At 36.9% G+C, this 27,346-nt stretch overlaps 2 protein-coding genes and 1 pseudogene across 2 annotated transcripts; 2 read left to right on the top strand and 1 right to left on the bottom strand.

Annotated features, from left to right (window-relative positions):
- The first annotated feature begins 534 nt into the window (after window positions 1-534).
- LOC110756305 (nonsense-mediated mRNA decay factor SMG7 pseudogene) lies at window positions 535-2,693 on the top strand (annotated as a pseudogene).
- A 6,300-nt stretch (window positions 2,694-8,993) lies between these two features.
- Window positions 8,994-12,970, top strand: LOC110756311 (non-specific phospholipase C2-like). The gene is given in 5 exon segments (XM_021957724.2): window positions 8,994-9,612; window positions 10,229-10,833; window positions 12,218-12,394; window positions 12,518-12,780; window positions 12,782-12,970. Coding segments are annotated over 5 exon segments (1,539 nt in total). The 5' UTR covers window positions 8,994-9,148; the 3' UTR covers window positions 12,812-12,970.
- Window positions 12,971-13,376: 406 nt separating this feature from the next.
- LOC110756298 (hydroxyproline O-arabinosyltransferase PLENTY-like) lies at window positions 13,377-19,437 on the bottom strand. The gene is made up of 9 exons (XM_088252737.1): window positions 19,241-19,437; window positions 18,224-18,860; window positions 16,361-16,428; window positions 16,066-16,267; window positions 14,887-14,984; window positions 14,725-14,794; window positions 14,543-14,614; window positions 14,259-14,372; window positions 13,377-13,771 (listed from the first exon to the last, which is right to left on the bottom strand). The coding sequence occupies exons 2-9, from the start codon at window positions 18,617-18,619 to the stop codon at window positions 13,700-13,702; spliced, it is 1,092 nt and encodes a 363-aa protein (XP_088108863.1). The 5' UTR covers window positions 18,620-18,860; window positions 19,241-19,437; the 3' UTR covers window positions 13,377-13,699.
- Between the last annotated feature and the right edge of the window lie 7,909 nt (window positions 19,438-27,346).

Raw genomic sequence — 27,346 nt, 5'->3', positions numbered from 1 at the left:
GTGTTGATTATCATAGTGAGGAAACATTTGTAGTTATTAGAAGTTTGATCTAAATATCAAAAGTATTATAGTTTCTATTTAACAGAATACAATTACAATTTTGTGGTTGGCTTTGACTGTAATTAATCAAGTCTTAGCTAGACCATGGGATTATAGTTGGAAGGATATTTAAGATTGGGAGTCTATTGATAGGATGATCATCATATCCACATCAGTGGCTCCTATATTCTTGGTGCACGTTTGATACTCATTAGGTCCTGGAAAATGTATAACAAGGAAGAACAAATGGGAATCTTAGAAAGAAAGGAAAAGAGAAAATAAGAGAGAAAGGAAGACCAAGGAAAGTGTGGCTGGGGTCTTAGACCACGCAGCCACACTTTTTTAAAAATCCGTGGAGCCGCACCTTGTCTTGGGGAACAAGAAAGTGGAGCCGCATTTTTTTTATATCGATATGGAATTGTTTCTTATTACCTGGACCTCCCTCTGTCTCTCCTTTCTCTTTTATTTTATGTTTGGAAGATTACCTCCTAATTGTGTAGCCTGGAGACATTTGCAGAAGTTCTCTCTGTGGTAAGCAGTGGTTCATGTGAGTTTCTGTCTTCTGGAGCAGAGGAGTTGCAGAATTTCGGTGCAGATACTGTTGAGAATGGACTTTTCATTGTTAGACTTGTTTAGACTTGTCTCCATATTGATATTCACAGTTCACAATGTGAAGAAGGAAAGTGAAGGTCAGACATGCAGAAATTGTATAACGTGCTGTCGTACTGCAGAATGCATTTACTGCTGTCTTTGAGTTGATGGGGCACATCTTAGAGAGGTGCGTCCAGTTGTGTGATCCTTCTTCAAGTTTCCTGTTACTGGGCATTCTGGTGTTTGTAGAATGGTTTGGATGTTGCAGCTGGAAGCAACACAGATGAAAAACAGACTAAAGTTAGATCAACTTCTGGATGGTTTGCATCTCCTTCCTGAATAGTCTCTCGTCAACTCTATAGATGACGATGAAGATGAGACTTGCTTTAATAATATGAGCAGATATAAAGAAGGGGAAACTGAGAACTGTCTTGCTTTGTGGGAGGATTTTGAGTTGAGAGGATTCATTCCACTTCTTCCAGCACAAACTATATTGGATGTCTCAAGGAGGCATTCTTTTGGAAGTGACGGCCACAAGATAAAAGGGGCCCATGTTAAAAGGATTGTGGCGGCAGGCAAGGCTCTTGCAAATGTGATTAAGGTTGACCAGAAAGCAGTATATTTTGATTCGAAGGCAAAGAAATTTGTCATCGGTTTTGAGCCTCAGGTGCAAAATGATTTTGTTCCTACCTCCTATATGGGCATGGCTACTGAGAATGATATTTTGCAAGAAAATCAAGCAGAGAATACAATGAAGTTGGGAGTTGCACATCCGAAGCCTGAGTTAACCATGGAAGGCGATGAGGAAGCAGAAGTAATAGTTTTTTAAGCCAGTAGTGGCTGAGAAGCTGCCTGATGTGGTAAACACTACTTGGGCAGCCTATGAGGGCCTGGAGCCTGGTAAAAATGCTTCTCCAGGTGATCTAAAAGTTAATGGCACTTATGTCGCTGCTTCTTTTGATAATCTTCGCCATGAAACTGCATTTAGTGCTAGTTCACAAATACCTGTATCTGTTGCTAATGGTATAGCCCAACCTTTGCAATCAATTCAGTCACATGCTTCCAAGCTGTCAATGGAAGCTGGTTCACAACTACCTGTATCAATTGCTAATAGTATCCCAACCAACTCAGTCACATGCGTTGAAGTTGTCAACAGAGGAAGAAATGTCTCTTGCTCACGGCTTAAAGAGTGGGATTTATGGGGAATGGGTATGTATTAATCTGAGCCTGTGGCAGTTTCAGTTCCATTCCAGCAGCCAGTAAATGGTAGTACTAGTGGTATGGTCTACAGCCACACAAAAGCCCCCGGAAGCTATGTTGCCATTTAAGGTTGATGCTATATCATCTTCTGGAGCAATTGCTGACGGTTTGACTGTAAAGACATCATCAAACGTGCCCACAGGTATCCGAAAGAATCCAGTAAGTCGACCTGTTAGGCACCTTGGTCCACCACCTGGTTTTATTGCTCCGACTCAATGAGTGAGAATCCACTGATGGATGATTACAGCTGGTTGGATGGATATCAGATGTCATCTTCAACAAAAGGAAATGGGCTCAGTAGCTCCATTAATTTTTCATCTCATTCAAATCCCAATCGCTTCACTAACAGCAATGGCTTGAGTGGACCAGTGAACTTTCCCTTTCGTGGTAAAAACAGCTGCAGCAAAAACTTGTAAATGGAAATCAGCACTTGACTCCTCAGCCAGAGCAATATCAAGGACAGTCTGTCTGGACAGGTCGTTATTTTGTGTGAAGTCAGTATGGTTATGATGGTGATAATTTTTTTCTCTGCATGTGTTACAATTGCTGCCCATCTGTTCTCACAAAAACTTTGATCCCGAAAGCGACGCGCACATAAGCCAAGCCAGCATGCTGCATTTACAGTGATGAGAAAATGGAAAATTATCACGCAACAAGTGGTCCACAATCAGACTCAAATATTACTTGACAACAATAGTTGTAATATCATTTGATCGGTCTCCAAAAACGAATTAGGCAAGAATTGAGAATCTGCATATACTTTTTCAACATATTCTGAAGTTTACTAACTCAAGTTTCCAACAAGAATTATCACTGGGTTTAAAATTATAATATTAATGGTAGAGGTGTCAAAGTTCGAAAGTTTAAGCTTCATATTAACCTTATACCCTAAGCTTCATATTAGCAATAGAAAATTTAAGCAGATTCTATCATATAATTGTAATTAGCTGAAAGTTTGAAATCAAGGAGCTAGCATTGGTACTCACCAGTACCCTTCTCAATCCAGGGTGAGACCATGATGGTCAAAAACCCAAACTCCCAACCGGTCGAATCGAAACAAGAAAGGCTTCGGCCCCACGATCCCATCGGGGCTAGGGACTTCATGTACTAGCGTCAGGGACGAATTCAGGATTTGAAAATGAAGTGGGTTAAATTTACCGTACGCACTTTCTAAAAATTTAAAATAAAATAAAATAAAACCTTTTGTACAATCCTACTAAGAATAGAGAATTTGACTTAGGGCTGGTAAAAACTTATAGTCCTACAATATAATGAGTTCCAAAATGTGTTTTCCTACCCAAAATAAACCTATAATCAACACCCATATGTAAGATATGAAGAAAAAAAAAATTCAAAAAAAATTAGGTGCATTAATTTCATTCATTGCCTTGGCACTAGGGATGGCAAAAAGGCGTCAGGTATAATGTCAACCATCAATTTCATATTCTCTCGTAAGCTGACATCAATTTCAGGATTAGATGATGTAATAAACCATATAGAAGGACACATATTTGCAATACTTGTTACAGAGAAAAGGAACTAAAGAATAGATCAACAAAATCTTTTATGAACAAACAGGTAAGAAGAAATTACAATTTACATGGGTTTTTTTTTTTATTTTAACCAAAACAATTTACATGAGTATTGAAAAAAAATATATTGTATGGGCTGTAGCCCACAACGTGGGTTCATCCATGTGTCAAACGGACTAGGCCTGTTCAAGCACGACCCGCTTAAGTAAGGCCAAGCACAGCATGACCCGTATCTTTGGGCCAGCTGGAACAAGGTAATTAGCACCAACGGCAATAGAATTATCACTAGTCATTTTGTATATAAAAGTTACTTTAAATGAAGTTATTTGCTTCTTTTTTCAATAAATAATAAATCTTGTTAGTATATACATAAGTCAAATTTGGCATGGGCCCATCTCGACCAGTTTAGTGGCCCGGCACGAGCCCATATGGGCTTGGGCTGTGGGCTTGGGCCGGGATTGATGATTTTCATAAATGCACAGGCCTGGCCCGGCCCATTTATTAAATGACCCAACTCTAAACAGGTCAGCACGGCCCGTTTGATATCTTTAATTAATGACCAAACAGCTAAAATTTTAACCATTTTGTTGATTTTGTTTGTTTGTTTGTTTTGTAGAAGTACCAGGCCATTTGATGACAATTTCTATTTCAAGTTTTCAATTTTTTATTTTTTATTTATGGCCACAACAATTTCATTATGAAAGAGCAATACAAGATACATAGTGCTACAGAGGGCTCTTGCAAACAATAAAACAGTCATTGCAAGAAATGAGCAAAAACAATTTCGCATCTTGAAAACAAGCTCATCATGAACTAAAAAAACATACAAGTGGAAAAGCAAATCCTGCTCAACTTCTATCAGGACACATGGTCTTAGCGTCTCCCAAAAACCCCTAACTCAAAGCACCAATTGATAGTAGATCCAGAAGATCAATCAGCTCCACCCTTCACCACATAGATCTGATGGAGATCCACCTCATCAATCCTAAAAGTGCATGGACAGCACAACAGAGGCTGAAGAAAGATAGATCTACACAAATCTACAAATATCCAACCAAAAAAGTTGATAGGAAAACCCTAGCACAATTAAGGGTGAGTCAAACCTTGCAAAACACAAGGGAGACAAAATCCTAGCACAAAACGGCTAGGAAGAAAAGCCCTCCACAAGTACAGCGGAAATAACTCGGTTTATTCATATGATGGGATGGTTCTACGTGGTGATCAAGGGGTAACACCTATTTAACACCTATAATGAAACTTTCAAGTAACACCTATTTATGTAGAACTTGTACATAAAATTTTTATTGGGGCCTAATTGTGAATTTGAGTTCATTAAATAAAAGTTCATGTTACAAAAAGGTTATAACTTTTTTTTTTGTGTGAATCTTTTTGGGTGAAATTTATGTCTAGAGTTTCCAGGGTTGAGACCAAATATGTTCGAACGCAAGAGTCCAGTGGGTGAGTTCAAGTAGGGGTGGGCGCGGTGAAGTTCGGTGTTGTTTCTCTTCGAAATCAGAATCGTAATCGTAATCTTTTTCCGATGCGGTGCAATTTTTCCCAAAATAATTAGAGAAACCGCCGGTGCAGTTCCGTCACAACATGAAACCAGTTTTCAGTTGTGAACCGGTTGACAATATCTAAAGTGAAACATATGCGAGAGCACGAAACTCAACTACAATATATTATTGCCCTAATCAACCTATTTAAGAAATGTCACTGAATATATATAGTCTCCAGGCTTTAATGGACAGAGAAAAGAAGAAGCTATTTCTAGTTAGCAATAAATATATATATTAAATAAGAGTGCTGCTAAACGAACCCTAAAATTAACTGAGTGCACCATATGATCTAAGTACACCCTAATATTTTAATTAAAATGTAAAATTAACTAAGTACACCCTATAGAACTACCAAAAATACCCCTGTTACACCCTAATACTTGTAGCATTATTTTATAGTTGATTTTCAGCTTGATTTTTTTAATAGTGTTTATAAATCTTTGACTTTTCATATGATTTTCAGCACCCTTCTAAAAGTTGTCCGGTAGATGTGTCACCGAAATACAATTTCTTTCTTCTTTATTTTTAATAAATCTTTTATAATATTTTATTTGTTGTCCAAATCATAATATTATGTTGGTAACTTTGTATGTATTAGACACTTTTTTCAGGAACAGTTGCTGAAAATATTGGGTACAGGGATCTGTTGGCAAAAATTAACATGGAAATGGTAGAGGATGCAGCACGAACTGCAAATGCAGATGAATTTATCAGAAATCTCCCAAATGGATACAAAACCAACATAGGACCAAGAGGCTCAAGTTTGAGTGGAGGTCAGAAGCACGCAGGAGCATGTAGTTTCACCATGTATACAAGCTTATATGCAAAATTAAAGACTAATTGGATTCTAAAGTGTACATAATAGATTGAAACCTGTTACTCACATCAAGAAACATCAAGAAGCTCTCCAATCAATATGCAGAGAAATAGTTATGAGAAGAAAGAAGGAAGGCTTCATCTGCTCCAAGCCATTCTGACTCGCGGATCACAAAGATGGGCACCAAGTAATCTCTTGATTAGGGTTGAATATGGTTAGTAGAGTGTACTTATTAAAATTATATTTGTTTCACAATTCCATATATCCTTTTTGGTCATTTTATATTAGGGTAAATCAGTAATTCAATATACACTTTTATAGTAGGGTGTACTCAGTTAATTTTAGGGTTCGTTTAGCAGCACTCTTAAATAATCAAAAGAAAAAGAAGAGAGAGAGAGAAGTGTAGAAGAGAGATCTCTCTCAAATAAGTTTATTTAAGGGACATCTTTATAGGGTCCACTCTATATTGTATTTCACTAATCCAAACCGTCTATTTTGTAGATACTAGTTCAAAGATCATCTCTATAAAAAAATCACTTGAATTTGATATCATTTGACCACTCAATTAAATTATTAAAATTTTAGTACTTTCTTAAAGCACCATGTTCATTGATTTTGTAAGACACAATTGGATATCAAAACAGTTTCCGATTTGTCTCATTTTTTTGAAAGGATGATCTATGAATGTAGACTTAAACAATAAATGTTTGAATCGTTGAAAAAAAATTCATAGAGAAACCTAAAGGGTGTCCTTCAAATAAAATTATTTGAGATATTCCTCAATAGAAGGGGATTATATATATATATATATATATATATATATATATTAAATCTCACTGGTCCAATTTGGTCCAGTCTGGTGTTTGGAGGTGTAAAATTGAGACCATAATCAATTGGGACTGGTCCAATTTGGTGTAGTGCCAGTTTATTAGCTTTTTAGTTAACTCGGTTTTTTGACGGTGTTTTCTAATTCGTTCTAGTTCAATTTTTCGGTCTCGATACACAACCTTAAGTTCAAGTCGAGAAGTCTCAAACACCGAGTTTTGAGACTGGAGTGCGATGCACATGTTGTGATTTTGAATTGGTGAATAAAAAAGGTGGGCAAGAAGAAAAAATGAAATCAAAACTGAAAATTAAAACATTTTAAAATTGTTTTCAAAAAGTATTCAGATGCTGAAACTATTGTGGAGTGAATCCCAAAACTTGACAAGTGTATCATATTGATACAAAAGAAAGGTGTGTTGCGGCAACACACATCTTCGTATGAAAATATATGTAATCTTACCAACACCCTCATGTGCTATATCTTACTAGAATCTCAATATCAAGAAGTATGGGGAGAACATTATCCACATATTCAATATCTTGGTAAAGAAAAGTTCCCAGTCCAGATTTCGTGCAGGGTTAGTTTTCTAGTCAAAAATATTATTCTTGTGGACCTAATTTTAGATGCACTTTGTCCAAAATTTCTACTTCAAAATAGAAACTAATGTCAAAGACTTCTGATAGAGAAATAGAGTGACATCGAGGTAAGATCTCAAGAGGGTGTCCATATTTTTGGAGAAGTGTAGACATTCTATCCTTTTGTTAACTTTTCTTTTGGTTGAATACAACGTAATGATCATTTTTTTGGGTCGAATACGACCTAATAATCTTTTTTTTTGGGTCGAATACGACCCTTATGATCTATTTTTTTTGGTCGAATACGACCCTTATGATCCTTTGATCACATAAACATCCTCCCGTTGGTCATCCTAACCTATGACCTAATGATTGAAATTATTTTATTTCAAAAGTCATTTTCTAAGGATTATCTTTGCAAACAATCAGTCAATCGGTAGTCATTTGGCCATGAAAAAAGTGTGAAAATAAACACAGTATGGTTGATAAAAATTGAAATGATAATGATAATCAATGAGTAATTAATCAATTTTTTTTATGTAAATTTTTTTTTTTAAAACTAAAAGTGTCACTAACTAAGAGAGATTCTGATCATAATGAACAGTAAATTAGAGGTCAGCAGATATGCACTTATTGTTTGTGACTGTGACCGTGCACTTTTGAACTGCCTATATTTGATTTTCTTGAGGTTCGGGGCTAGTAGCTCAAGTTGCTAAGTATATTTGAATTCCTCCTCCTCCAATGTGACCTGTATCCAAAGATGATTTCTTTTTCCTTGCAAGGGGACTTATAGTTGAGTGGTTCCTTCAATATCGCTTGTATATAATAAATAAATAAAAGGATTTCCTTTTCCATAATTGTATTAAATGGATATGTTTGACCAGAACAAAAATATTAAACGGTAGTAATTTACGCGGCCCCACCATAAAAAATAAAAAATGAAAGCAGACCACAAGTCATTGTTTTCCTAGATTTTTAAAGAAGGATTTATGACTCCTCTCAGCAATTCATGTGAACAAAATGTTTTTCCTATCAAAAGGAAAAGGATAAATTAAATTTATGTGAACAAAATGTTGTTCACTTTTATTTTTTGTGTTTTGCATCATAGCTAACAAATTCTCTTTTACTAATTTTCTAAAAACAAATTACTAATAATACTTTTTGCCCTCCCTCCTCCATTTCTGCTCCCTATCCCCTTCCACCATAGCCATAGCCTCAAGCCTTTTTCTTAAAAAGGTGTACAAATATTTATAGAAATGAAAATAATGAATAAAACTGGAATCTTGTTTTGAATTTTTTTTTTCCAGGAAAATGAATGTGATGAACAAAAAGTTGAGTACACACTAAGCACCTAAAAGACAAGAGAATACACACACATTTTTTCTTTCAAATAAAAATGAGAAGAATAAAATGAACTTGGAGTAGTATATGCTACAACTAGAAAGAATCATACAAACACGCGTCATGTGATACTCAAATATGGTATAAACAAATACGCATCACGTGGTACTCAAATACGATACGGTACCAAAAATATATATATAATATTTTTAACATTACTCTTTTTCTTTTTCTTATATGCAAATACCAACCATAACCATAATCAAGATTTTTAAATTGGAAATCTCACACTGACCCTGGCACAAGGAAAAAAAGAGAGAAAAAAGAATAAAATCTGTATATCTAGATAGTAGAAATAATAAAGTTCTTATCAAAGCCCCTTTGAAAATGAAAAAGCTTGTGGTCCACCACACTAGGTGCTCACGGGCTTCTACTTTGGAAACTGAGAATTTGCCTATAAATTAAAACCCGCATAACCCAAAACCTCTCTCACTCTATCTCTATCTTTCTATCTCTTTCTATCTCTTTCTGTCCCATGCAACAGTAAAATTGGTCACCAAAAATCTACAGACTCCTTCAATCCAATCTAATCCCATTCCGTTAATCCAATGGGCACTAGCACCACCATTTCAGTCCTGTTTTTGATGCTCATAGCCCTTCACAGTCCAATATATGCCAATCCCATCAAAACTATTGTTGTAATTGTGATGGAGAACAGGTCATTTGACCACATGCTGGGTTGGATGAAGAGAATCAATCCAGAAATCAACGGTGTGGATGGCTCTGAGGCCAACCCTTTGTCCACAACTGATCCAAACTCCAAGCTCTTCTTCTTCAACAATGAGTCTCACTATGTGGACCCTGATCCTGGCCACTCATTTCAGGCCATCAGAGAGCAAATCTTCGGCTCAGATAACACCTCAGCTGACCCGCCTCCCATGAATGGCTTTGCCCAGCAGGCTTTCTCCATGGACAACACCACCACCATGTCTCAAGATGTTATGAATGGCTTCAACCCGGATATGGTTGCTGTCTATAAAACTCTTGTTTCTGAATTTGCAGTCTGTGACAGGTACTAATTCTTTTTGCTTTTTCATTAAACTTAATCTTAACTGATTAATTAAGCAATGCATAAGTTTTCTTTTATATTTATTTATTTATTTATAAAAAATAATAGATTGTATTTATAATTCAAACTGTCCGAATAGGGTTAATACAAATACGGAAGCTTTGTTGTTTATGAATGAATTTTTCTTAAAAATTTATTAAAATCAAGGGAGAGAAAGCTTTTGGGAAATGAATGCGAGAGAGAAGGAATGCTTAGCTTCAAAGTATCATTTTGTTTGTACTCCCAAATTATTCATAGCTGTTAAAAGGATTTTTTTAATAAAAAAAAACAAAAAAATCAAGAAATTCTTGCTTCCTCTTTTATATATATATTTTTTTCATGTTCTTTCTTAAAGCTTTCAAGATTAATCTGAATTTGATTCTGAATTTTAATCTCTTACCTCTTCATCCGTAGCTGCCAACCTGCCATGCAATTATTGAGGTTGACATTTGTATAAGTTGTTAGATTACGACTTCTGACACAGTTTTTTACTTTTTTTTTACTGTTTTACTTTTTTACCCCTACTTTTTTTTTTTTACTGTCCCAAACAAAAAACATAAGAATTTTGTGTATGCTTTAGGTGGTTTGCCTCGGTCCCATCCTCAACACAGCCGAATCGCCTCTACGTGCATTCAGGGACATCAGCTGGGGCAACAAGCAACATCCCAGCCCTTCTAGTCAAGGGCTACCCGCAAAGAACCATCTTCGAAAGCGTTTACGACGCCGGAATATCCTTCGGAATATACTACCAAAACATTCCGGCCACACTCTTCTATAGGAACTTGAGGAAGCTCAAGTACATAAGCAAGTTCCACATGTATGACACCTTCAAGAGCCATGCAAAGCAAGGGAAGCTGCCAGGCTACACTGTCGTAGAACAGAGGTACTTCGACGTCAAGATTGCCCCGGCAAATGATGATCATCCCTCGCACGACGTGTTCCAAGGGCAGATGTTTGTCAAGGAGGTGTACGAGACACTGAGGTCGAGCCCTCAGTGGAACGACACCTTGTTGATCATCACTTATGATGAACATGGAGGGTTCTACGATCATGTAGCTACGCCGGTACATGGAGTCCCTAGCCCCGATGGGATCGTGGGGCCGGAGCCTTTCTTGTTTCGATTTGACCGGTTGGGAGTTAGGGTTCCGACCATCATGGTCTCACCCTGGATTGAGAAGGGTACTGGTGAGTACTAATGCTAGCTCCTTGATTTCAAACTTTCAGCTAATTACAATTATATGATTGAATCTGCTTAAATTTTCTAATGCTAATATGAAGCTTAGGGTTTAAGGTTTAGGATTAAGCATTTAGAATTTGTATTAGCACAATATGCACTTGGATAACCCTCTTATCCCACCTTGTAAACTATAGATGGTATGAAAAGTCAATAATGTCATTTTAATCTTAAGAGGGTAATTTGGTAATTACACACTTGTTACAGAGTTACGTGGTCATGTTGAAATCTTAAGTTGTCTCTTACGATGTTAGATTTTTGTCGTGTTATACAATTTCATATATAATGCATTATTTGTGCTCAAACTATTTAGGATTATGTTGGGTCGATGAACTTGGTTAAATAGAACGACATAAGCTGCTGATTTCACACTACATAATATGCCACAACCTGAATTTGTCGGCATTGCTGTCCCATAATCATATGTCGAAGAATATCTTCTCTTGATAACATCGATGGCTGGCTTGCTTCACCTATACGCAAGCCACAAAGAATTTGCTTCCCATTTCACACTGCTTTTGGAAAAAGAGGACCTACTTCTATGGATTCTTTCGTCAATGCTTGTCAAGCTTACCAACAAAACAATAAAGAGATTGGCTGTCTTCGTTTCTTATCTCAACCAACAAGTAGTTTGGTTGATGACTTCGCCATGTGATGGAGAAGAACTTACATGTATTGGGAATGCTCTGTCGTGGCGGTATTCCAAACCTATCACACGTTTGTCATGTTGGAAAGTTAAAATACATGAAAATATGTGATTGGCTCGGGATAATGCCACAATGGTATTCCGTAAGTTTTTCTCCATACGATGAAATTAAAATGTTGGGTGTGATCAATGTTTGAGATTTTCTATTTTTGTTTTTCACTAAAAATCTGCATAAAGTGATAGGAGTTTGTTGAAATTGTTAATTGGGGATAAGTTATAGGCAAGCACACCACACAAAAGCTAGCAGATAAAGTCTTACTAACTGACAGAAAACTCTTGAGGAAAGTAAAGTATGCCAAGTTGTAGGAAAAAGTATACCTTCAAAATGAACCAACTGATAAAATCTCTTAAACTGTTTAATACCTCGAAGTCTTAGAAGCATTTTTGCAGGAACCTAATAGATTGCCTTATTTTGCCGGTTAGTGCAGAGATAAGAATAGCTAAACTTCGCTCTGTTTACATTGTCGTCCGAATTCGGTCAATATTTTCTTAGCAACAAATGCTCATTAGCTTTGATTTCTAGCAAGAATAGGATAAGTTAAAACCTGCATGGCTAACTGTACAGAAATTTCTAAAAACATTAATAGCATATTTTCTCCATTGACGATGACAATGAATGGATTATGCAGTCCTTCATGGACCTAATGGATCACCATTTCCAACTTCGGAATTTGAACACTCATCCATTCCAGCAACAGTTAGGAAGATCTTCAACCTATCTGCACCCTTAACAAGGAGGGATGAATGGGCTGGTACCTTTGAAGGCATTGTTCAAACACGGACAGAACCCAGAACTGATTGCCCAGGTTAGTCACATTCCACTCTCTAATAAACTGGAAAATATTATATGTAATATTAATGCATCCATCTAGGATGGCAAATGCATAGTGTGTCTTATGTTTGCCTCAATTGCTTGCAATTTTGAGCAGAGCAACTACCAACGCCAGTCAAGATCAGAAAAAGTGAGCCTAAAGAAGATGCTAAGCTTACTGAATTTCAGCAGGAGATGACACAACTCGCAGCAGTTCTAAAAGGAGATAACATATTTACAAGCTACCCCAAAAAGACAGGGAAGGAGATGACCGTCAAGGATGGGAAGGAATACGCAGATGACGCAGTTAAACGATTCTTTGAGGCAGGGCTTTATGCTAAGAGAATGGGAGTTAGTGAGGAACAGATTGTCCAGATGAGGCCCTCCCTTACTACAAGACCATCACCCATAGTTAACCAGACACCATAAATAGATGAAATGAAAACTGGCAGTGGATCCTCAGGTGCATATGTAAAAGAGCAGTCATCTTTTTCTATATCTATACAAATCCAAGGAAAGAAATTAAATTATCTAATGAAAGTTTAGCATTTCACGATGTTTATATTCTTCAGTTTGTGGGCTTGTGTATCAATTTATTTTTCCCATCTCAACTTGGAAAAGTTTTTACATGCGTATTTGATTAGACAAAGGCTAAAAGACAAGTTCTTAAACTGTGTTTTCGTATCAGGGCAGGAAAAAATAAATAAAATTTCAGTCTTAAGTACAGTTTAATCCCCTTCTTAGCCACTCAAGTTAGGAACAGCAGTCTGATCACATAGATTATGAGAATTTGGAGTAATCAATTTGAATACAAAACTCCTGAAGTGCTATTAGGACTTTAAGCATTTCGTTAAGGTAACAGTAGCTGATACTATCTTAAGCTTTCTGTTGTAGGGAAACTAGCACTTTATAGACTAATAAAGGGGCATAAAGCCTTCATAACAAACACCTTAAACTGATACTCACAATTACGAACATCTCAGAAAAGTGAACTGCCCTTCTTTATTACTAATTTCTGATTAGCAAGTGCTCCAAAATCTTATTGTTGAAAACTTTCAATTAAGTGTAAGTAATTCCAACATGTGAATGTATACAAAAGAATTTAGTAGCCTTCATGGCTGTATGTAAAAGAGCACCAACAACAAAAGATCCTTTTTGACTCATCAAAACATTCCTCATCTACCTATAACATTCTTTTGCTACGTTAAATTCCGTATCGACAGAACTCCCACTCCCTGACTGGCTTTAAAATATCAGTAAGCAAGAAAAGAATTGATGGGCTTATATCTTACTTTTCATCTCAGCCACTAGTTAATGTGTCCCACTCAGGAATGTTTGCTGTAGCCTCATTAACCATTTTCACGAGCCTTATCTGCAAACAAGATCAGTGCAACATCTATCAATTGGAGAGAGAGGATCAGTGTAACATCAATTAACTGGAGAGAGAGTGTCTGTTTTACATAATTTGCCTTCACATCCTAGACAAACTAAGTATTGGATGATTGGATGATGAATGACTCGTACAGACACTATCTCATGGCATTATGGCTATCTCTGTTTATTTTTTAAAATTCCATTGGCCTCAATTACTGAGACCAATTTATAATCACGACAAATAAGACGAAAGCAAAGCTGATTCAACCTTCTTGTTCTCATATCATTGTTCACAACCATGCTTATGGGTAGGGAAAAAAATTAAAGCAGCCTTAGACACAGATGAGCTAATTAATGCAGCCATTTAGCTGAAAAATATTTGTTAAAAACATGTTTTCTTTCTTGCCAACTGATGACAGCATTCAGCACACGGGCTCAATGAAACAGAACCAACATGCCTCAAAACATATTAGTGATAGACTTACCACACTTTCAGGAACTCCTGGAGGGGGCAAGGAGAGGTTTCTTGGTGGAGGACCACTAAGATATGATCTCTTGTCAAAACGCCATTCTCCAATCTTGCCATAAGTCAGTTCTCCCTAAATGTTAGAAAAGAAAAGCCATTCAGAGTAATTAAAAGAATTCATGCAGATGAGAGATCACTATATTAATTAAACGAATTCATGCAGAAAGAGAGATCATGAAACAAGTGCAGTCAAACTGCCTTTCATAAGAAATTTTAAATTAAAAAAAAAGCAGAGAGAGAGACCTTTAAATTATAGTCGCATCCGTAAGTAAAATGGATGATGAACGTCTTTCCAACATCCAAATCCCACGGAGGCTGCACGCTTAAACTAAAGCATATTAGATATTTTTATGACTTGAGGCAAAAGTGGAAAACCACAAAAATAATAATGACATGAATAAAATAAATAAAACTCAAATTCAAACCTGCAGCATGAAGTCTTTACGAAGAATATGCCGCACTCCATGCAATGCAGATGCTACAGCATATGCATACCTTATTTCAGCAGAGAAATGACACCAACATCAAATATAAAATAATCAACCTATTGGACGGAGATTAACTAGCAATTGAAGCTCATTACTCACATCTCAAGCACCCATCCAAAGGCCTTATCAGTCTCTGGGTCATCTTTCATTCTCAAAGAAACATTCACCCATGTGGGAGCAATTTCCTCCAGCAAGGACTGTCGTAGATAACTTAGTCAGTACACATTTTAAAAGTATGATTTTGTAGTGAAAGTATAACCGTCAGCCTCATGGACAACACAACTATTTATGATGCGAGGATGATATGTATAAAGCATGCATATAAATCATACATATATACATACATATATACAGAGGCGGACCTACTAAGGCGCAAGGAGGTGCAGTTGCACCTCCCCTCACCAGAAAAACCATTGTAGGTGCTTGAAATTGCCCATTTGCTCAACTGGTGTACAGATTACCTTATTTTCATTTTACTTTTATTTATTTTTATATTACTCCATTTACTTAAGTTTACAATGTAAATAAGGAAGTACCCCCCATTTGGATTCAAATAAAAATACTAGAAAATCAAATTCCCACCAAATCAAAATATGAAAATTCGGTTTTAGTGCAAAATACGATTTATGCTAAAAATGATGGCTCATTAAGTCAATATATACTTCATACTAAAATCCCATAAAATCAAGTTTTCTTATTTGATGTGTAAGGAACAAAAACCGCCAAAAATTATCTTGAGAAAATGATTATTCCGAAAAACCATTTTTCATACTTAGTCAATATTGCACCTCCGCTAAAAAATTTCTGGGTCCGCCAGTGCATATATATACATGTATGGACATGACGCACGAGTACTGATGCATATATAGGCACTAAAGCATACATATATAAGTATGGAGATGCAGCACACATAGTAATGTATAATTAAGAATCTGTGTTTCATCATTTATAATCACATCAATTCATAAACTACATTAGCAATACAATATTTTACCTTCTTTATGATTCAAAGAAGAATTTCCAATCTGATTAATATCAGTCACAGGACTGTTTTCTCAGGATCAATTTTCCTAATTATTTTCTCATTTCAAATTATGGTTTGTAGCAAAAAGTAAAATGGTCAGCCTGATGACAAGACAAATATAGCTACAATGAAGATATGAATAAAGCACACCTACGTACACACCCTCGTGCATTCACAATCACACTATGAAAACAAATGTTCCACCATTCATAATCACATTAATACAAAGTTACATTAGCAATAAATTATTTTACCTTCTTTATGATTACAGGAGAATTGCCAATTGGATCAATATCAGTCACAGGACCTTTTTCCTCAGGATAAAATTTCCTAATTATTTTCTCATTTTCAGCTGGTTTAATGTAGAAAAATGGATACCCTGCTGGACTGTTTCCATGTGCCAAGTTTGGCAAGGGATTTACAAATATGTGGTCAGGTTCAGCCATTAGAATGTATCTGCATTGATCATGATAGAGACCAGCTTTCTGATTTCATCAATGAAGAGAGGAAAGTTTTGCACGAAGTTAAAAAGGAACAACAAAAGCTTACTCTTCCTCGATTGTTGCTTTCTCTAGCCATTGCACAAAAGCCCATGGTCTATTTAGGACAATATAGCCCTGGATACACATTAAATTTAAGTCAGAAAAATTTATATTAGCAAAAAGGGAAGCCCATTGCAAAAATGAACTATATGCTGGGGTATGATGTTCAAGTAATCTCCAGTAACATACATCTCCTATGCAATTTAGATTTAGGATACCAATTCATCTTTTTGCATGAGAAACTTTCATTTCAATTAGAATCCGGTTAAGCTAATTAATGTGATGTAAGCCAGCAACAACAGATAGGAAGAATAAGGAACTCACTCCGGCCTTTGGCATCGCACCAAAGGTGTCCAGTAGAACAATAAAAAAAATGCCGGCATCGCACCAGCCTTTGGCATCACACCACGAAGGTGCCTTCGAATCACTCCAAGTCCAAGTCAACCTGTGCTTCACAAAGTTCTGTGATTTCCTGCTGATGTGTGAAGCACAGGTTGACTTGGAGAGATCCCAAGGCACCTTCGTCGTGACGTCGAAGGCCAGTGCGATGACGGAATTTTTCTAATTTCTCTACTGGACACCTTTGGTGCGATGCCAAAGGCCAGAGTGAGTTCTTTATTTTCGCTATCTGTTCTTGCTGCCCTACATCATAATGTTATAATTTATAAACCTCAGAATTCTTTAGTACATAAAAATGACTACAATATGAATAACAAGGAGTATTTGAACTAAACTATACAGAAAAGAAAAAATGAGTTCTTTATTTTTCCCATCTGTTCTTGCTGTCCTACATCATAATGTTATAAACCTCAGAATTCTTTAGTATATAAAAATGACTACAATATGAATAACAAAGAGTATTTGAATTAAACTATACAAAAAAATATAAAATAAAATAAAAATCAGTTATTGTTATAACTTTTGTCCATTATACGTCAAACAATTATGGATGACAAGCAGATTAATTTCATTCTCCATTCTAATAATTAGGAGCCCTATGTCATAAAATGGTATGTAGACAAGCTTCATATTACATATATGTCTCTTCTACGACTGACAATATGTAGGGGCATTTCTAGCATATGATTGCTTCAACATCAACTTCTGCCAAAGTAAATTTGTTTATTATGTTAAAAATAGTTGACATTTGATCTTTTCCTTTGCATATAAATCTGTTCCTCTGATACTGAGTAGTAAAACTGTTTGATGATAAGCAATAGGAAAGAAAATTCTATGTTATTAGCAACCCATAAATCTATGAGTACACTTTAGTTAAATGGGGGAAACAAGTTAAGTACAAGTGTTGGCACAGCAACATAAGTACACTTTTACAAAACAATGTCAATCCAACCAGATGTTACAACTTTCATCAGTTCCTTCCTCCTTTTTCTCGTCGTATTTATGACACCTTCTGTAAGGATGAATCTGTCTAGTATATATCTGTCCTTTTATTCAAATGACAATTTACTTACCATTTATGTAATTGAAAAGCCTCAATCAAATTGATTTGAGTCACTTCCTCCCATAAGTGTGATTTTCTTTTCAAATGGGGTGATAGAGGGAATTCATGTTTTATGAGATATTAATTGCATTCTTTCTCTCCATGATGAACATTAGTTAAACCTTTTTTAATTTGATATCTGCAGATTCATTTCTTAAATACACTTTTGATGAAACAGTCCTATAACAATAATCCCTTAAAAATTACATCAATCATTGTCATAGAAAGAGAATTGAAGAAGAGACAACTAGCTCATGAGATCAATTGAAAAAATACAGAAACAGCATAAGTGAAGAAGCAAATTCCAACCTACATAAATCTAAAAGCAAGTAGAGATAACTGAAACAACAGTGTTAAAAAAACTCTCACCCGATCCAAACCCTCTGGAAGAGGATCAACCACAACTGTTGGAATCTCCTCCATCAAATTGTCTGCATTTCCAGAATGCAAAACTCGTGTGAACTTTCCCATATCTGATCCAGGCATATCTTTTACCTTCTTGTACCAGTAATACATAATCCGACACTGCCATTGGCTATAGGGAGCATCAGTGGCTGTAAGAGCAACATGATATTTCGAATTCTTCGCGTTCTCACGCCTCTGAATCACGGGCTCTATCAACTGATCCGCCCCCCAAAGCCCCGAGTACGAAGTCTTGTTGTGTATTACCAAGGTTAACAAATTATAAGAAGCAAAGAAAAACCCAAGTGCCAAAAGCACCAAAAGTATTGGTGATGCACGCCCCATGCTTTTTCTCCCAATCATCTTTATGTGTCACTCAATTAGGAATACGGATTGTAAATCCTCAAAATTCAACAGAAGTCATTTCTGCTACCTACAAAAATCTTTTGAATACCAACCAATTTGGCCAAAGCAAAATCCTCCACCACTGCACAGCTCAATTACAAGTGTAGCAAAGCCATACTTACTCTAACCCCTTTAAATGCTATCCTTTCCCAAACTTCTACTGACTCAATCAGAACCCAGAAAAGAGCAATGGACTATTCTGCATTACCATTACAAGAGAGAAACTAATAAGTCAAGGTATGGTTTGATGTTAGAAGAGCCAGAGCCACATTGCCAAAAAGCAATAAAATGAATTAATTCCAAAACTACACCAAAAAAAAAAAAAAAAATCAACAAGCTAAATTAAACAATTCAGAACTACACAATCCCATTAGTTCAACCAAAAATAAAAGGAAAAAGTCATACTTGAGCCAGAATTCAGAGGATTATTAATTTGACACACAGATCTAAAGTAAAAATAATAAAATGGACACACTTAAAACAGAGAGATAGAAGCACATAAAGGAAGGTAACTGAAGAAAGTTTATAACTGAAGAAACAACTTAAAAGAGAAATGAATGCAGAAGAAAAGAGATTAACCTGTACAAACTGGGAACTTTCTAACTGAAAACACCCTCCTCCTCCGAGTCTGTTGGAATTGGAGCGAGCGAAGAAGAAAGAGTTGGGAGGTTTTTTTCAACGCCTGCTATAGAAAGGTGTTTCTTCTTTTTGTTTTTCGGACACAGCACTTGGGGAGGTTTGAAAAGTCGGGTACTGACAGACTGAATCTTGCATAAAAGACTATTTGAAAAGTCGGATACTCAAATATTGTATGTGTAGTTGTGGAAAAAAAAAAACAAATTTTGTATGTGTAAAATCAGACTAAAAAACAAAAAGAACGATATTACCGCAATACTCGGTGGTGAACAAAAATTAAATGAATTAAATGACGTAATTGTGGGTTAGGTCAATTGGTTAAGACAATGTGTTCGCTCTTTTATACATTTTTCGTGTGTTAGAATAGTTAGAAGTGCTATGACAATCCTTCTAAAGAAAATTGACATATTATTTATATTTTAAGCTTACACATAACCCGTTACAAAAAAGAAATTATAGAATACTATTGTAATATGGTCACGTGGTATATTTTGTACACGTATTATAATATGGGTGGACTATAATGTTTATTTTCCTCTTTTAGGAAATAGTATTAATAAATATACACTTATATTATAACACATATATAAAATATACCACGTAACTGTACTATTGTAATACTGTACAATCACTTTTTCAAAGAGCTAGAAAAGCTTTTTTTTTTTTTTTTTTGTACTCGGCTTACATTTTATGAAATCAAATGTATACATTAAGGCATAAAAGGAGAGATCCTTACAATAAGCCTAGTTTACGTATCAATGAAATATGAATAGTGGATCCTAATGCAGATGATTGTGACTTAATTGTGGGAAATATTAAACCATGAGTATGTATGAGTAGTATCGGTGTAAACAGTGTTGCTAAACGAACCCTAAAATTAACTAAGTACACCATACTATCAAAATATTTATTGAATTATTAATTTACTATTAATATAAAATGACCAAAAAAGATATATTGAATTGTGAAACAAATGTAATTTTAATTCTCACCATATTCAACCATAATTTATGTTTAGATTGATCACAGAGCTGTAACTTTTTTGGTGTATCTCATGGTATTTTTAGACTAGGGTTTCCACTTCTCGTGTTGAGTAGGATTTCAAAAGGTTCGACCAAAAAAAAAAGAAAAAAAAAAGTAGGATTTCAAAAGGTGATACCAGTGTGAATGCATCCCAGCCTCCTCAGTCTTCTCTCGCGTAATTGGAATTTGGAAGCATTCAAATCCAGCAAAGAAGTCACCTTCCCACACTTGTTGGCACCACGACAAACAATTTCCTTCAAATTAATTATATCTTCTGGCATTAATCCAATCTCTGATAGGTGCCGTACAATAATCTTATATATTTTTCTAAAGCAAGCACTTTGCAAGTGTCAATTATATTTAGAGTGAAAGACCGTTTTGTATTTTTCTTTACACTTTCACCCTATCAACAACTCAACACGCATATACCAGATTCCATCCAAATTGAATTGGGTTTCTTCAATATTTTAGAATTTCAAATTCCAGTTTCAATTCCAAGTAGGCAGGTATGAACTCGCTTGGTATTTGGAGGTTTTTTAATTTTTTTATTGTCAAATAAAAGGAAATAACATAGTTTTTGGAGTAGGGTTTTTCGTTTATGTTTGATTAGGGTTGAATATGGTGATAGGGGGTACTTATTAAAATTACATTTGTTTCACAATTCAAAATATCCTTTTGGGTCATTTTATATTAGGATAAATTAGTAATTCAATAAATAGTTTGATAATAGGGTGTATTAAGCTAATTTTAGGGTTCGTTTTAGCAGCACTCTTAATTTAACTTATCTATCTATCTATCATCATCATTTGGGTTTGGTGTTGTGTGATAGAGTGTATTAGGGTGTACCATGACTATTTTTGGTAGTTAAATAAGGTGAATTTAGTTAATTTTATATTTTGATTAAAATATTAGGGTGTACTCAATTAATTTTAAGGTTCGTTTAGCAGCACTAAAAAAAACCCTAATATAAACAATTAAAAAAACATAACATGCGGACCTTGTTAGAAAATTCGTGCATTAAACACGTAGGTACATATTTTTGAAAATATTTTCGTTTTTGTACACTTCACAAATAAGCATTTTTTTTTATAGATATTTATAAAAATACCCAATCTTAGACATGTATTTATAAAAATACCCAAGCACTATTTAAACATAGAAACATACCCAAAATGGGTTTTGGGTATGTGTGTAATGATGGGTTTTTGGTATGTTTATAAATGGGTTTTGAGTGTGTGTAATGATGAGTTTTGGGTATGTTTATAAAGTGTTTTGGGTGTTGGGTATTTTTATAATTTCAGCCCCCATTTTGGGTATTTTAGTGAAACTCCCTTTTTTTTAAGGGAGCGTCACAACATTCGTCATTGGGTAGTGCAGAGCCAGGTTGTAATGAAATTTTGGGTTTGGGTTGGGCTAGGGTTTTACAGGCTTTGTTTTTCTCGGGGCAGGCCGCCATGGTCCTAAACTGACCGGTTTTTTTTTATAAAAAAATTATTTTATTTCTACGTCTTTTAAATCTTTTTGTTACATAGTTTTTGTCAAAAGTGATGGATATAAAGAGTTTTCTCTTAAACAATAGTATAGATCACTACATAACTAAAGAAAACAAAAATATAATAGCCAAACTCTTTTACCAAACCTAGACCAATAGCCAATATATTTAAAAAATATTATACCTAAAAATTAATCTTAGGAAAATGTGTTACTTCTATCCCAAACTAGGATTGCAATCAGGAAAATTAAAGCAATTTGTGCCATTATAATTAATAAAACCAAAATAAGTTTTCAAATTCTTTATTGAACCATTTTTTTTGGTGGATCTCATGGTATTTTCATACTAGGGTTTCCACTTCTCGTGTTGAGTAGGATTTCAAAAGGTAATACCAGTGTGAATGCATTTCAGTCTCCTCTGTCTTATCTGGTAATTGGAATTTGGAAGCATTCAAATCCAGCAAAGAAGTCACCTTCCCACACTTGGCACCACGACAAACAATTTCCTTCAAATTAATTATATCTTCTGGCATTAATCCAATCTCTGATAGGTGCCGTACAATAATCTGATATATTTTTCTAGCGCAACCACTTTGCAAGTGTCAATTATATTTAGAGTCAAGACCGTTTTGTATTTTTCTTTACACTTTCACCCTATCAACAACTCAACACGCATATAAAGCCTGTATGGAATTCGATGAAACAAATAATATACGTGTCGTATTCAATGACTTTGTCTATTCATACCATAAAGAAGAGAAAAGTAGAAATACCACCCACGGTCTTCTCGTCATAGCATTAAAACTTTTGTGCTGAAAAAGATCTAAGAAGAATCATCATCATCTGGGTCATATTTATGACCTATCTCTTAGTTTCAGTGGGTTCATTTCATAAAATGGGGCTTTAATTTAGAGTGTCGCTAAACGAACTTTAAAATTAATTAAGTACACCTTAAGATCTAGATACACCCTAATATATAAATCAAAATGTAAAATTTACTAAGTACACCCTATTTAACTACCAAAAATACCCCGGATACACCCTTGTTTATGCCGTAATCAACCGAGCATATTCAGCACCAAAGCACATAGGCAAACCCTTAGGAGATGAGCGATATCATCCCTTTCTTAACCTACCGAAGGAAGGCCCCCCTTCCGAAGCAGTACAACGCATGCCGAAGCTCTTAACTACAAATCCTAGAGCCATGACACGTGCCACCTCCACGACAGTTTGCACGAAGTCCCACATCGAAACTTTGTGCAAAACTTCTGTTTTCACTTTCCCTATAAATAAATAGGGAATAGTGCCCAAGTAAAAAGAATAACTATTTTTCTCACCTTTACTGTTACTCTGCCAAAATTAACACAAATAGCTGACTTAAGCATCGGAGAGCCTTCGGCAGGCACCACACCAGTGTCCGAAGCTTAACGACTGCTTCTTCCTATTGTCTTCTGCAGGTTTCTCAGTTACCAAAGGTCCTCACATTCTTCCCTGCTGAAGATCCTGTATTCCCTTTCCTAAGTTGACCCTCCCAAAAAGAGCATCAACAGTTTGGCGCCGTCTGTGGGAATCAACCTCTGAATCCCAACCCCCTCAACTAGCTCTGCTGGCTTCTTCCCTTATCAAGCCCCGTCGCCTCTTCGTCACCCCACACTCTACTATGCAGAGTGAGGCCAGCCCTGATACCCAGCGTCACACCCCTCGTGGGGATTCCTCCCGAAAGAAACATTCGGCAGAGGGGGATCTCCAGGCGGAGGTGGAGCGCCTCCGCGCCAGTGTTGCCAAGATGTCAAAGAACTACGAACGCCTTCGCACCAAAAATGTGGAACTGGAGCACGACTGCCGAGCCCTGAAGCGCAATTTGGAGGGCACTCACCACCACCTCACTCAGCAGGACCTCATCCAGGATGTTGAGCACACCCAACTGAACCAACCAGTCATCTCCCATCATAGCGCTCCCATACAAACTAGGCCTGACAAAGGCAAGGGCCATCTTCATCCACGGACAACCAAGTCGAGAATTCTCTACATTCCCCCGCCAAAAGATCGACCCGACGCCCCAGCTAAGGTTTACAGGGACTATAGGCACCGTATCTCGGAGCTTCGACCAGAGCCGATCCAAATCCCTGTAGACCTCCATAACCCAAAGGTAACTCAACTTGGGCCCCTACCGAAGCCCACACGTGCAATTACCATGGAAGAAGTTGGAGACTCAGATGATTGGGAACCTTATAACCCTGAAGACTAGGAGACCCACTATTCCGAAGATTTCAAAGAATGGGAAGACTATCCAACTCCACCTACCCAACCCTACAAGTCTTCGGCCCCCAACTCTCTCCCTCATGCCGACCCTGTCATGCGACTCCTTTTCGAAAAAGTCTGACGGCTGGAGAACGAGTAGCACCGTAGCCATCAAACCCTCTGGGCGAAGCCTCGACCTGGCCCCTTTATGGAGCGCATCCTTAACTATCGCTAGGAAAAGGACATCCAATCGCTTCGCATTGCCTTCTACACAGGTAGGGAGGACCCCTTAACCCATGTCCATTCCTTCCAGTCTGCCCTAGGATGTAAGGGCCTCAGTGACGAAGGCATGTGCCTCCTTTTTTCGTCCACCCTTGAGGGCGCTGCTCTGAACTGGTTCTATCGGTTGAACCTACATACCATCAACTCCTTCGACAGCCTGAAGCAGCCCTTCTTAGATTATTTCATGATCCAGACCGATCGATTGTACTCTGCGGATGATCTATACATGCTTCGGCAGAGCGAGGATGAACCTTTGTGGGAGTATACCGTCCGCTTCAGCCACGAGTATTCCCGCTTTCCAGAGACGGATGATCGGGCTGCCTTCGGAGCCTTCAAGAGTGTTCTTCGCGAATCCAACTTCCGCTATTTGGTCCACAGCAACTCGTGGAACACTTATGCCAAACTAATGAAGCAGGTAACCATCCATGCCAAGGTAGAATATTTTAACTCCAAGCGCAGTCCCGCCAACCAGTCGCAGAACACCTTCGGCAATACCCCACCTATTTCGACACCCAATCCCGCCAACCCTCACCCCTATGCTCCAGCCCCGGACAACCAGAGCACCCAGCACACTAAGAGGAAGGAGGGCTATCAACATTCCTTCAGTAGTGGGAAACACAGCAGACATTTGGGTCATCATCAATCTGGTGGCCACACCCCTTCAAGACTAAAGGATCGTGCCCCGCTCCCCTTCGAGCCCAAGCCCAGATTTGAAGTGTTCACCACACTCAACACCACTTACGAGGATGTCCAGGTCAACGAAGCCCCAATCATCCCTAAACCCCCTCTCCGCAGACCCACGGCCAAGCCCGTGTAGAACACCGACGTCTTCTGCCGTTTCCACCAGTTCAACAACCATGATACTGAATCTTGTATCACTCTGCGCAACATTATTGAAGGGCTCATCTGCAACATGAAATTGGATAAATACGTCCATAACCATATGTTCGGTTCATTTTTACACATGATTTATCATGTTATTCACCCATTTATTTGAGTTAGTTCTTGACATTTTATAGCTTTTTACTTCCTTTTTGTGTTTTCATAGGTTTTACCTTGGTAACAATGAAAATGAGCTAAAAGTGCATTATTGGTTATAAATTCTGATTTTTGTTCATTTTCGTAGGTCAACTTCTTGGCCTTGGATCAGCATGCTCTGGTGCCCGGATGAGGTGAAGATCTTCATGAAACTTGTTCCAATGGATGTTAACTACAACATATCCGAATTTGACCTCCATTGGACAAGTGTAGCCTATCCAACTGATCTAACAATTGATGCTGGCTTTGGAAATCTGTTTTGGGCTAGTTTTACTTTCACTTGGTGTTACCTCATTTCTACTTGTTACCATGCCTTTTGGTAACAAGAAATTACTTTGGTTAAGAGATATTTTCTGAAGCAATGAGCATCTTTGTGAAGACAAGAGCAAAAGAAACCCATCATGGCAAGGGGACAAAGGCAAAGGCTTTAACAAAAGCAAGACTTTTATATTAAAAGTATGAGCTGGAAATGATGGGCAAGGGAGTGCAATCTGAAATGAAAGGGCTATTGAACGTGGGGGAAGGATTTCATTCATCTATTCCAAACTTTGCAAAGATTTTGGGAGCTAGAGAGCAAGAAGGAGGAGAGCAATGAGCAACCAAAGGGAGAGGAGAATGGCATAACAATTAGAGAGAACCTTGGGGAGCCTTGAGGCAAGGATCCAAGGGGTTGAAGATGCATTCTCTTTCTCCTCTTTGTTCTTAGTTTCTTTCATTTTATTTGTTTCTTGTAATTTCTTAGTTTCAATGTAACTTCTTATTTAGCTAGGGCTTAGGTTGAAGCCCTAAACATGATTACTCTATTGTTTTGATGCTTGAGTGTATGAATTTCTAGATTTTGTTGATGAGTTTCAGTTCACTAAAATAATCTATTCTTGATGTATGTTTTTCCTTGGTTGGCCATCTTTGAAAGCATGCTTCTTGAGGTTGTTGGGACCCTGTGAATTGGTTGCTTGAATGCCTAATGTAAACACCATGCTATTAGGATTCTTGTGATGTTCATATTCTCTTTGAACTTAATGGGTTCTCCTTGTAATTGAATCGAAGTACGAACCATACCTAGGTTCGGTTATGGGGAGGGCACAAGTATTGTAGCACAAACCATGCACTTTACGTATACTAGAGAGAATCAATGCGTCTTGATCCACGACCCATGGTCTTGATTGTGAACATCTTCATCAACACGTTTAGAGTTCATCATTTGAGTATTCACGAACTTGAGTAGGATTGTTTAGGGTGGATTCCGAAACCCTAGTGTTTGTTACTTGGTACTTTCACATTTTGATAATTCATCTATGCCATTCTCATTTAAATTCAAAGTTCATTTACTTTCATGCATTAGAAATAGGTCACTTGAACCAAACCAAACCCCCCCCCCCCCCCCCCCCAAATGTGTGTGTGAGTTGTGTGTTTGACACGTTGTGTGTCTTATTTACTGAATTTTGTTTGTTTTCGTAATTGTTTTTGACTTTTGGTCCACAATGTATTCTTCCATTTTCTGTACTGAATCCAACCATATAAAGAACGTGACATTTGGATAAACGGTTGGAAAATTAAAGTCAAAACATTGGACAGAGGTCGAAACTGGAAAAACAGAGAAACGAATCTGCCAAAAAACGACCGGTCGTTACTGTTCAGGCGACCGGTCGCACATGAATCTGTCCAAAAACGACCGGTCATCATTGTTCACATCACTGTTCACAGGTGATAAAAGGGTGATAGAAAGTGCTGTTTGTATTTTTCTTTGGTTTCTTGTGTTGTTTCATTTCTTTACACTTCGTTACTCATTTTTAGTTTCCATTTTGCATTTGTGCATTTGTGGTGTGTTAAATAAGTGTTCTTTATGTACTCAAATTAGAACTTATAGGAAGCCGACAAGTTCTTCGTGGGATCGACCCCGTACTTACATAATCTATACCTCAATAGATTCGTGCACTTGCGGGTATTTTTAATTGGTTGTTTGCACATTAATTT

The sequence above is a fragment of the Prunus avium genome, chromosome 4, assembly GCF_965620075.1.
Source record: "Prunus avium chromosome 4, drPruAviu1.hap1.1, whole genome shotgun sequence".
NCBI classification, from domain to species: Eukaryota; Viridiplantae; Streptophyta; class Magnoliopsida; order Rosales; family Rosaceae; genus Prunus; species Prunus avium.
The sequence above is the reverse complement of the archived record's forward strand: the minus strand, read 5'-3'. Positions and strand labels throughout refer to the sequence as shown.

Excerpts from the sequence above, each read along its gene's own strand:
- LOC110756298 (XM_088252737.1), bottom strand. The coding sequence starts at position 18,619 with ATGATTGGGAGAAAAAGCATGGGGCGTGCATCACCAATACTTTTGGTG. Across the intron at positions 16,268-16,360 it reads AAAGCAACAATCGAGGAAGA|ATACATTCTAATGGCTGAAC; the intron begins GTAAGCTTTTGT and ends TGATCAATGCAG. Across the intron at positions 13,772-14,258 it reads CAGGAGTTCCTGAAAGTGTG|ATAAGGCTCGTGAAAATGGT; the intron begins GTAAGTCTATCA and ends TCTTGTTTGCAG.